Raw genomic sequence first — 11444 nt, forward strand, 5'->3', positions numbered from 1 at the left:
CAGAGGTTGCAGTGAGCCGAGATCGCGCCACTGCACTCCAGCCCGGGGAAAAAGAGAGACTCTCTCTGTCTCAAAAAAAAAAAAAAAAAAAATTAAAGTCCTTGGGAGAAGTGGAGTTCACACCCCCGTTGGAGTTGTGGCACAGGACAGTGAACAGCTCAGCACACAGGGTAGGAGGGCCCCAGGGACCTTGGGCAGCCCAGGAACCGGCACGGGGTATCGGGACTGACCGGCTCCCGGGCACCTTGGTAAGACTGCAGGTGTGGCCGGCTGATCCCCTGTGGAGACAGTAAAGATTAAGAGGATCATAAACTGCGTCCAGCGGCTGCCCCGGGAGAAATCTCCTCAAGCCAGAGCCTCTGCTGTGAGGGGCTTCGGGACCTGGGGCCAGCCCCTGGGTTCAGACAGAGTTCAGGCAGAGAGGCAGGAGAGGCGGAGACCCACAGAGAGAGACAGAGACGGGAGAGAGACAAAGGCAGAGGGAGCTGCCAGGGCCAGGGAGAAGGAGTAGCAGAGAGAGAAGAGAGACACAGGCACAGAGAGACAGAGGTTCATGGACTGAGGCAGAGGCTGGGCCCGGCTCAGCAACCCAGGTCTCCCGCAGGAAAACCCCGAGACCAGGCCCGCTCCGATGAGCTCCACCGTGGCTGCAGCTGCCCCTGCGGCTGGGGCTGCCTCCAGGAAGGAGTCTCCAGGCAGGTGGGGCCTGGGGGAGGATCCAACAGGTATGGCTTCTCCTGGAGGTCGGGGATCAGGTCTGGGCCCTTGGGGAGCTGGATAAGGGCCAGGGCTTCTCAGGGACCATGCAAAGAGCCGGAGCAAGTCAGACCCAGCCCGGGGACCGGCTGTGGGCAAGGGTGGGGCAGCCTGCCGGCAAACCCAGAATCCTAGAAACACACGGGGATGGGGGTGGACAGGTGGGCTGCAGAGCCAGGACAGGACAGGACGGCCCAGCGGATGGGAAAGGAAAGAACAGAGAAGTCTCTTAGAGCTTCACAGCACAGAGGTCCCTAGTGGTGTTGACAAGAATTTGCCACCCACAGAGAAGGAATGGGAGCTGGGGATGTGGAGCCAGGGCTTGGACTCTTGCTGAAAACTGGCCACGGAGGGAGGAGAAAGGGCACAGAATGACAGTGAGGGCTGGGGTGAGTGGCACCATGAAGGAGACACTTCGGACGGGAGAGTCACGGGTGGTTCAAATGAGGGCGGGCGGAGCCTGAGGACTGGGCAAGGGAGCTGTGGCACCGAGGGGAGCGTGTGGCCCTGCCCCGGCCCAGCCCTGCCCCTGCCCCTCAGGCATGGGCCCCTCGCTCCAGTGCCGCGTGTGCGGAGACAGCAGCAGCGGGAAGCACTATGGCATCTACGCCTGCAATGGCTGCAGCGGCTTCTTCAAGAGGAGCGTGCGGCGGAGGCTCATCTACAGGTGAGGGCGGAGGGCCCTGCTGGGCTTCTGCCCCTGAGGGGTTCTGGAGGGGTGAGCAAGCGTGCACAGGAGGAGGGGCTTGGGCAAAAATGTCCAAACCCATAGTGGAGGGCCTGGGAGGGACGCTGACCCCCAGGGTCTCCCCTTTGCCTGCAGGTGCCAGGTGGGGGCAGGGATGTGCCCCGTGGACAAGGCCCATCGCAACCAGTGCCAGGCCTGCCGGCTGAAGAAGTGCCTGCAGGCAGGCATGAACCAGGATGGTGAGGCAGGGGGCTGGCCCGGGGCAGGGACATGGCAAGAGGTGGGCAACGGGTCTGGCGTGTCGTCCTGACCCTTCCTGCCTCCCCAGCTGTGCAGAACGAGCGCCAGCCCCGAAGCACAGCCCAGGTCCGCCTGGACAGCATGGAATCCAACTCTGAGCCCCGGCCAGAGCCTCTGGTGGCTCCCCCGGCCCCGGCGGGGCCCAGCCCACGGGGCCCCACGCCCATGTCTGCAGCCAGAGCCCTGGGCCACCACTTCATGGCCAGCCTTATAACAGCCGAGACCTGTGCTAAGCTGGAGCCAGAAGATGGTAAGTGGAGAGCGGCTGAGGGTGCAGCAGGGCTTGGGTTCCCGGGTCACAGCAGGGCTGCAGCACCTCGCTTTGATCCTCACTCTCCCGGGGCCCCAAGCACTCCCTGTCACCTCCCAAGAAGCAGGTGCTAAGGTCACAACCTTCTCCTCCAACAGCTGATGAGAACATTGATGTCACCAGCAATGACCCTGAGTTCCCCTCCTCTCCATTCTCCTCCTCCTCCCCCTGTGGCCTGGACAGCATCCATGAGACGTCGGCTCGCCTGCTCTTCATGTCTGTCAAGTGGGCCAAGAACCTGCCCGTGTTCTCCAGCCTGCCCTTCCGGGATCAGGTACCATCCAGGCTGCCTGCTGGGGAGCTAGGCTGAGCTGGGGTCAGGCGGTCCGCTCGAGTCAACCAGACGGGGCAGGCACATCCCCATGCCAGTATGAATGGAGGTACACACAGCTTGGATGGCAGTAGCTGGGGACACATATCTGAGTCAGCGACGGCCAGGGGTGCATCTCAGGGATGGTGACGGTGGGGGTGCATGCATCTCCAGAGCAGGGATGATGTCGGGGTGCACACCTAGGAGATGACGGTGGTCGGGGTGCACACCTGGGAGATGATGCTGATGGGGTGCACACCTGGGAGATGATGGTGGTCAGGGTGCACACCTGGGAGATGACGGTGGTCGGGGTGCACACCTAAGACATGATGCTGATGGGGTGCACACCTGGGAGATGACGACGGTCGGGGTGCACACCTAGGAGATGATGGGGTGCACACCTAGGAGATGACAGTGGTTGGGGTGCACACCTGGGAAATGACAGTGGTCGGGCTGCATGCCTAGGAGATGATGCTGATGGGATGCACACCTAGGAGATGACGACAGTCAGGGTGCACACCTAGGAGATGATGCTGATGGGGTGCACACCTAGGAGATGACAACGGTTGGGGTGCACACCTAGGAGATGACAGGGTGCACACACCTAGGAGATGACGACAGTCGGGGTGCACACCTAGGAGATGACAGTGGTCGGGGTGCACACCTAGGAGATGCTGCTGATGGGGTGCACACCTGGGAGATGCTGATGGGGTGCACACCTGGGAGATGACAGTGGTCAGGGTGCACACCTAGGAGATGCTGCTGATGGGGTGCACACCTAGGAGATGATGACGGTCGGGGACCCACACCTAGGAGATGATGATGGTCGGGGACCCACAGGGACCAGGGATTTGAAGGCAGTGCCTATGGCTCCCTGGGTCTTCTTAAGTCCTGGAAGACCCTGAGGCCTGATGTTCTGTGGGTGACAGGTGACCCGCACACCCTGAACAACCCGATTGGCTGACTCTAGGCCCCCTTGGAGCACAAGGGCCTATGACTTCAGGGCTTGCATTTTAGTCCAATCTCTCCAGTTCTGGGCCACCCCTCTCGGCTTCTAATGGGCGATCAGACCTTTGAGAAAAACCAGGAATGGCACAAGGAGGGTCTGAGCCCCTCAGCCAGTCCGTGTGCTGAGATAGAGCAGCTCAGAAGAGTCAGGCCACGTCTGTTGAATACACTCAACTTAGGACACTCATGGGGCATGTCCCTGAGGCTGCCCAGCTTCCCATGGCGCTGGGTGTTTCTAAATGTCCCAGCGGAAGCACTGGATGGAACCCAGCGAGTCTCAGAGGGTAAGCAGCTGAGCCAGATGATGCCAAATCCCAGTGCTCTGGGCCCCTGGCTGATGTCAGGAGAGCATTCTCAGTTCCCACGACAGCACTTTCATTCCTGGGGTGCCTGAGATGGTGGCAGAGGCTCCAGACTGAGCCAGAGAAGCTGTGTATGCGCCGTAACAGGCCTCCTCTTTCTGGGCACAGGTGATCCTGCTGGAAGAGGCGTGGAGTGAACTCTTCCTCCTCGGGGCCATCCAGTGGTCTCTGCCTCTGGATAGCTGTCCTCTGCTGGCACCGCCAGAGGCCTCTGCTGCTGGTGGTGCCCAGGGCCGGCTCACGCTGGCCAGCATGGAGACGCGCGTCCTGCAGGAAACTATCTCTCGCTTCCGGGCATTGGCAGTGGACCCCACGGAGTTTGCCTGCATGAAGGCCCTCGTCCTCTTCAAGCCAGGTAGCTGAGTCTTTGCCCAAGCTTTGAATGGGAATTCTAGTGACTTCCCTGTGCCTCTCACTCTCCCCCCACCACCCACATGTGTGCAGATGTGTACAGGCCTCTATCCTGGGGGATGGGGAGAGCAGTAAGGCTGGACTCCCTTCTCCTCGGGTACCCTCCTGGCTGACTGTGAGGGGACAGGGCAGGCTGGGAGCCCCTGGGGGCCCCTGAGCCCCAGATGGAGCTCCTGGTGGTTTTCCTGGACCCGGCGGGGCCCAGCCCACAGGGCCCCACACCCATGTCTGCAGCCAGAGCCCTGGGCCACCACTTCACGGCCAGCCTTGTAACAGCCGAAACCTGTGCTAAGCTCACTGGTGCTGCTTCTCCCCAGAGACGCGGGGCCTGAAGGATCCTGAGCACGTGGAGGCCTTGCAGGACCAGTCCCAGGTGATGCTGAGCCAGCACAGCAAGGCCCATCACCCCAGCCAGCCCGTCAGGTGACCTGGGCACCTGCCCACCCGCTCGTCTGTCCCTGCCCTCTTCACCCTTCCCCCGTCTCTCCCATGCCCTCCCAGGGCTCACTGATTAGACAGCACAAGGGTCTCAGTTCAATAGCACACAGCCAATATCTACTGTGTCCCAGGAACAGTGCCAGGCCTGGGGAGTGGGGACCAAGATGAGCATAAGACACAGCTACTGCCTTCCAGAGACAGCCGGCACAGTGACTGCACTGAAGATGAAAACTGCCCTAGCCAGCCACTGAGGGTTGCGTGAATCTTCAGGAGACAGAGACCCCTCAGCAAGAGAAAACTAAAGCAGGATTGGGAGGGACTTTGAGGAGAAAGGAAGGAGAAGTCTGAAAGCAAACATCGTTTGCATAGGGAGAGAGGGAAAAGCATGATATGTTATCAGGACAGGAGCCCACCTTGAAGGTATAGCAGGTTCCTGCCAGCGAGAAATGGGGAGAATAAGCCAGAAAAGTACCCCAGGACCAGCCTGTTCATGACTTTGAATGCCAGCCAAAGGCCACATCTGACTTGGGAGGCAGAGGGCAGCTACTGCAGGCTTTGGAGCAGAAGAGTGTCACACACGGGGCCGGACCTCACGCAGATTGGCATGGCCATGGGTACGGAGAATACTGGGAAAGGGGTGGCAGCTACTGCCACCTTCCAGGTGGTTCCACGGAGTTCTGATCTTTGGGTATGGCCAGGGGGAGTGGAAGGGAGACTCTAGGGTTGGAATGGGTCAGACCGGGTGTTTGGGTGAAGGTAAGGAAGGAGGGAAGAGGAGCTCTTTGGGAGTAGAAGTTATTCAAAAAATAAAAAGGAAAGCCAGGAAGAAAGATGGTTTTGAGGGAAGGTGATAAGGTGTTTTGGAGGTGCGGTGAGCATCCTGTAAGAGGCACTCACATACGCCAAGCACGTGGATGGCCCTGGCTAGGTTTGGGGGAGAGTTGCTGCAGGCTGAGCATGGCTGGGCCAGGGTGGGGTGGGAGCCAGCGCTTTGGACTACCCCGTTTGGCCCAGCAGCGGCAGATGTCATAGATCCCAGGCAAGGTTGGAACGCTTGGCCTTCAGGCATCTGTTGGTTATTTTACACCATGTTATCTGCATTCTTTGGGGCTTCCAGCAGTTCTTTCTGAAGAAGCGAGCTAATATGGGCATCCTTGCATCCCCTCTAATCCAAGAAATGATTACAAGGAGAAGAGATAATTTCCTTTTAGGAAAAGCCACGGTAGGCAAGGTGTGGTACCTCGTGCCTGTAATCCCAGCATATTGGGAGGCCAAGGTGGGCAGATCACAAGATCAAGAGATCGAGAGCATGCTGGCCAACATGGTAAAACCCTGTCTCTACTAAGAATACAAAAATTAGCTGGGCGTGGTGGCGCGCACCTGTAATCCCAGCCACTCAGTAGGGTGAGGCAGGAGAATCGCTTGAACCTGGGAGGCGGAGGCTGCAGTGAGCCAAGATCGTGAAACTGCACTCCAGCCTGGTGACAGAGCCAGACTCCATTTCAAACAACAAAAAAAAAAGAAAAGCAACAAAGTATATGCCATATAGCACAGGAAGATTTGTGCTGCTTATGAGCACAGGAAGTCTTAGTAATAAAGACTTGACTCAGCATCTGAAGAGTGGGCATCAGAGACATTCAGAAACCGGGGGCCTTTCTTGGCCAACTTTCTGTTGGAACCAGCTCCCCAGAGATATCCTGGCATATTGATTTTGCATCAAATTTCAAAATGCTGATTAAGGTTTCCTATGTCCCTTCTATAGCAGTTCATTGCCTACGACAAGCAGAACTGAGTGTGAAAATAATGGTTTGGGGCTCTCTAATCCAGCATATTTCCGTTTTTAAAAACTGCAGCAGCCAGGAAGAAACACAATTACCATCGCCACCTGATATTCACAGAGACACCGAAGCGAAATTCCACCAAGTAATTCCTACCCTTACTTTGTACAATTTACCTGATAGTTCTCTTTTATTTTTATTTTTTTTAGAAAAGGCTAATTGTGACTTAATGAATTTAATTTCAGACCCACTAAGCGGGGCAATACCTGCAGTTTGGAAAAACATTCTCTGACATTATAGTTATTTCTTCTTCCTCCCACTCTTTAGATCGGAAAAACAGAAGCAGGGAAGGCAGATGGGAAGAGTATATGACTTGCTCAGGGCTGCTCACTTGGCACTAGCAAGAGAAAGGAAGGCCTTAGATTGGCAAAGAAAGTCCAGCAGATCACTGGGTGGTGGGGAAGTCCTCCCCGAAATTCACAGTGAGTGGAGCATGGGGCTGCCGGATGTGGAGGAGCCTCCTTGCTGCTCGGCCATCAGACCTACCCAGGAAAGGTTTGGTTCCCCCTTCTGTCTCTTGGGGCTTCACCATCCATCTTTTGTGTTGCAGACTTCTGTCTTAGCAAATAGTTCTTATTTAAAACAATAAACATGTTTCTCAATGACTGTCTCAGTCACCAAAATTATCCGTCAACTTCAGGACATTTTCAGTAATGGCTATCATCATCCTAGGAGGTTTACAGGCAGGAATCTGTATTCTTATAAACATATTCTTACTGATAAATAACATGATTATCATAATACTCATATATATGATTAATAATAATATATTCATATACAGGTGCTCCTTGACTTATGATGGGGTTACGTCTGGATAAACCCATTGTTAAGTTGAAGCTACTGTAAGGTAAAGATGAATTTTCATACATAACCCATCTTAAGGAGCATACTGAATGCTTATCATTTTCACACCATGATAAAGTCAAATCATCTGTATAAAGTTAATATAAATTTCACTTTACAATCTTTACATATAATAAACAATATTTACTCATTATTTTCATTGCACTCCTAAACTATATGGGGGGTGGCGGCTCACAATGGGTCAAGGTAGGTGAAGACAACTCCTTTGGTGAATTCAACTTTTCCTTGAAATTCGTCCTGACCCGCTCTGAAGGCCTCGTCTCTCCTCTCCTTCCTCCACTGCCTTTCCTGGGAGGGCACCGCCCCAAGGACTAGTGCTAAGAAGCTGGTCCTAAAACTGATGGTGTCCTCTCTCCTGTTCAGGTTTGGGAAGTTGCTGCTACTCCTCCCGTCTTTGAGGTTTATCACTGCGGAACGCATCGAGCTGCTCTTTTTCCGCAAGACCATAGGGAACACTCCAATGGAGAAGCTCCTTTGTGATATGTTCAAAAACTAGTGGGAGCGGAGGTGAAATGTTTCCAAGCACTCTGGAAAACGATCTACTGAAGTGAAACATTTGCCTACTCTTTGCCCCAGCAATTCTGCTTGTAGGTAGGTGTGTGTACCCAGCAGAGATGCTCACCAAAAGATATTGTAAGAATATTCATAGCAGCTTTATTCATAATAGCCCCAAACTATACATTGATGGTAGGATGAATTAACGCATTGCGGTACCTTCATATAATGAAAACTAATTTAAAAAGAATGTATTACGGATACATGTGACAACACGGGTAAACGTCACAGACCTAAAAGTTGAATGAAAGAAGCTGGGCAGAAGTTCCATTTATGCAGTGTTCAAGCACAGACAAGATTAACTGCTGGTGACCCAAGGAATAGTGATTATTTCCAGGTGGTGTGGGATTGATTCTGAAGGGGCCCACGGGAACCCTCTGGTGGAATAGAAATGGTATTGATTTTGATCTGGGCAGTATTTTCACAAATGTAAAAATTCAATGAGCTGTGCACTTTACTGTATTTTGTTAGACCTCAATAAAAAAGTTTTTAAAAACCCCCAAAAACAGAAAAAATGAGTGTGGTCAAGGTTCTCCCTTTGAGGACACTGAAGGATTGAGCACTTTGAGTTCCATCTGGGTTCCGCTCCAAGTCAGAGTCCAGGTGCCATGCATTCAAGCCCAGTGGAAAATCTCCCACAGAATTCAACCACCCAGTTTCCCTCCAGGTGGCATCCCATCATCCACAGCATCAACCTTTATCTCAACTTTATCTCTCAACCTTTATCTCCTGTCTCCTTCCTAAGTAAGGTGAACCTTCCAACTCCACATAAGGCAGCTCCGGGTGGTTTTTGTGAAAGGGACTCTTCATCCCTTCTTAGGTCCTTATGGAAAGATAAAGCTCAGATGAAACTCTTTTTTTTTTTTTTTTGAGATGGAGTTTCACTCTTGTTGCCCAGGCTAGAGTGCAATGGTGCGATCTCAACTCACTGAAACCTCTGCCTCCTGGGTTCAAGCAATTCTCTTGCCTCAGTCTCCTGAGTAGCTGGGATTACAGGTGTGCCACCACGCCTGGCGAATTTTGTATTTTTTGTACTTCTCCATGTTGGTCAGGCTGGTCTTAAGCTCCTGACCTCAGGTGCTCCACCCGCCTCAGCCTCCCAAAGTGCTGGGATTAGAGGCGTGAGCCACTGTGCCTGGCCAAACCTCATCCTTTTCAAAGATAGACCCAGACGACTGTGAAAATAATATTTTAACACATTAACATAGATCAGGCAATGTATACATTAATAGCAGGCAGTGAGCTGGGCACTTTTAAAATTGTCATTTAATCCTCAGATTAACTCTGATGGAAGAGCTAATTATCTCCATTTATAAATGAAAAAACATGCTTAGTGAGGACTCAAACCTTGGTCTGACTCTACCTAATGCTGTTAACTCTGGCACCACCCCCTTCCCACTCCCCCTTCCCCTTTGGAATGAAAGACTGAATAATTCTGTTGCATTTTCTGCCTTCAAAGGGTAAGTGCTTGAAATCAAGACAGAAAAGGTCATGTGAGAAGTCTGAGAAATCCTAGGGTTTCGCTGTCCTTTGGGTTGTGTTTGAATTCCCTTAGCTTACAGAAATGCCCCATCTACTCAAGAACTGAGAATATCTAGGGCTGGTGCCCAGAGAGGAAAGAGTATGGCAAATGCTGCCCAGATGAAGCCCTTCTTCAGCCCCCAGTCTACTTCAGATTGTCCAGCTTTTGAAAGTATCGGAGTGGCCTCAGTTAATCAGGTCATCTAATGTCTATGATGCCATTTACTGCCCAATTCCCTATCAAAAGTTTTTCCATAAGAGCTGAGTCCTGAGCAAAGCCACCTTAGGAAGACACATTGTTGAGATATGACCAGACCAGCCCTGCATATTTAACTTACACTTTGGCTTTGGAAGACATGGTAAGACTGCAAAGGTAGCCTGCTGAAGTTCACAGGCTAGCATCTGGGATGTGTGAGCACAGCACATCTACATTGGGAAGGAGATTTGAGGGCTCTCCAGGAAGAAGTCTTGGAGAATTAGAGGAAGTACATAAGCTGGATTGTCTGCTGTCAATCTGGCATCAATACAACCACCTCCTCCTCAACTTCTAAGGATTTTTCTTCATTGCTGGGATGCCAGGAAGGAACTACATTTCCCAGAAACCTCTTCCCCTAGGATTTGCTAGGCACTCACAGGAAACTTTTTTTCTCCCTAATACCAAACTGATTAAATTTGGCATTAGGAAAAAGAGAAGCCATTTTTCTTTGGAGACACTACAGCCACATTGTGGGAAAATAGATTTCACAGCAGCCTCTTGGCTAGAATTGTAATATCTTCCAGGCAAGCTCTTGAGAAATTTGGAACTTTTAGCTGAGATTTACGTTGGCTTTCTTGACCTGCAGGGACATCTCTGACCTTTGTTAGCTCCTCATTTCTGTACCAAGTCCATCTCACCTGGAATACAAGCTGCCTCCATTCTCCTAATATGGCATAGCTCTCAACATGTCCCAAGATTTCTTCAACATTTTGTTGTAGATTGGCTCTACTGAAATTCTGATGAGTGTAAGGGTTATTGCCAAGTTTAAATGAGGAAATTTAGGCGGGAGTAAGAAAAATAAATGCCAATTTATTCAGCTCCCGGGCAAGGTTCTGTGGTCCGGGGAAGGGGCCAGAGAAGTCAGGGAAGGGGCCAGAGAAGTCGCGCCTGACTTCTAGAGGCGTGGAGTTTTCTAGTGAGTGAGCGTGTCTTGATTGGTTGTGGAGGAACAGGACGTGCACGGGGCAAGCTACTATTGGTAGGCGGGTGGGACTGCCGGTGGACGTGCCGCCCAGGGGGAGCGGGACATGGATGGGGCAAACTGCTGTTGGGTAGGTTTGGCAGGGCTCCTTTTACAATTTTGGTGGGGTTTTCCAGTGGCGGGCTAGGTGCCGAGTGCAGAGTCTAGTGTTGAGTGCAGACCTGGGTGTGGAGTACAGAAGTGGGCATTGGGGAGGCTATGTGGCGAAGCCAGATGCTGAGTGCAGAGCTTGGTGCCCAGTGGGGAGTGATGATGTAGTTTTCAGGTGCAGAGGGGGATGGGCATGTCCGAGCTCCCGGCAAGGCAACCGGCCTTACATTCTGACCCTTTTGATGATATAGGACTCCGCTTCTTTCTGGCTACTTCCTGCTGTGTAGGGGTGGAGTGGGGGCGGGGGGGGGAGTCAGTTGGCTGGTGCCTGGGTTGGGAGTCGGACATAGGGATGAAGTAGCATCTGGTTTATGGCCACCCTGGAAATTTCCCTTATGCGAGCCTGTAAAAATCTGAGGAGAAAGGGGGCTAGTATTAATAGAAGACAAACGAGGATAACGGGGGTAATAATGGGAGCCGGCCAGGTAAGTATAGGGGGTTGCCACCAGTTGAGAGGCGAAGCTGGTGCACTTTGCTTTTTCCGGAGGTCTTCTTGGAGGCGATAGACAGTGTTGACATTCTCTTCTACCAGGCCTGTTTCACTGATGTAGTAGCAGCACTGCTCCTGAAGAAACAGACAGGTACCTCCTTTTTCCGCCGTGAGTAGGTCTAGGGCCCGCCGGTTTTGGAGAGTCACCTGAGCCAGCGACGTAATTTGTCGTTGGAGGGAGACCAGAGAGATGGCTGACGCCTCA

General features: G+C 52.7%; 1 protein-coding gene across 2 annotated transcripts; it reads left to right on the plus strand.

Moving 5' to 3' along the window:
* The first annotated feature begins 70 nt into the window (after positions 1–70).
* On the plus strand, positions 71–8327 carry NR2E3 (nuclear receptor subfamily 2 group E member 3). Of its 2 annotated transcripts, XM_032244679.1 has the most exons (8): positions 71–725; positions 1297–1423; positions 1580–1683; positions 1773–1994; positions 2153–2328; positions 3843–4089; positions 4463–4568; positions 7649–8327. In XM_032244679.1, the coding sequence occupies exons 1-8, from the start codon at positions 632–634 to the stop codon at positions 7779–7781; spliced, it is 1209 nt and encodes a 402-aa protein (XP_032100570.1). In that variant the 5' UTR covers positions 71–631; the 3' UTR covers positions 7782–8327. The 2 variants fall into 2 exon arrangements, with proteins under 2 accessions (XP_032100570.1, XP_032100571.1); XM_032244680.1 differs by lacking the exon at positions 4463–4568 and having other exon boundaries at positions 7649–7765.
* Positions 8328–11444: the final 3117 nt, after the last annotated feature.

This window comes from Sapajus apella, unplaced genomic scaffold, assembly GCF_009761245.1.
Source record: "Sapajus apella isolate SASKATOON/1434 unplaced genomic scaffold, GSC_monkey_1.0 scaffold55, whole genome shotgun sequence".
In the NCBI taxonomy this organism is placed as follows: Eukaryota; Metazoa; Chordata; class Mammalia; order Primates; family Cebidae; genus Sapajus; species Sapajus apella.

What these genes read in the sequence shown, in the direction of transcription:
- NR2E3 (XM_032244679.1), top strand. Translation starts at nt 632, where the DNA reads ATGAGCTCCACCGTGGCTGCAGCTGCCCCTGCGGCTGGGGCTGCCTCC. An exon ending in CCTCGTCCTCTTCAAGCCAG is followed by an intron (nt 4,090 to 4,462) that starts GTAGCTGAGTCT and finishes GCTTCTCCCCAG; the next exon opens with AGACGCGGGGCCTGAAGGAT. An exon ending in CACCCCAGCCAGCCCGTCAG is followed by an intron (nt 4,569 to 7,648) that starts GTGACCTGGGCA and finishes TCTCCTGTTCAG; the next exon opens with GTTTGGGAAGTTGCTGCTAC.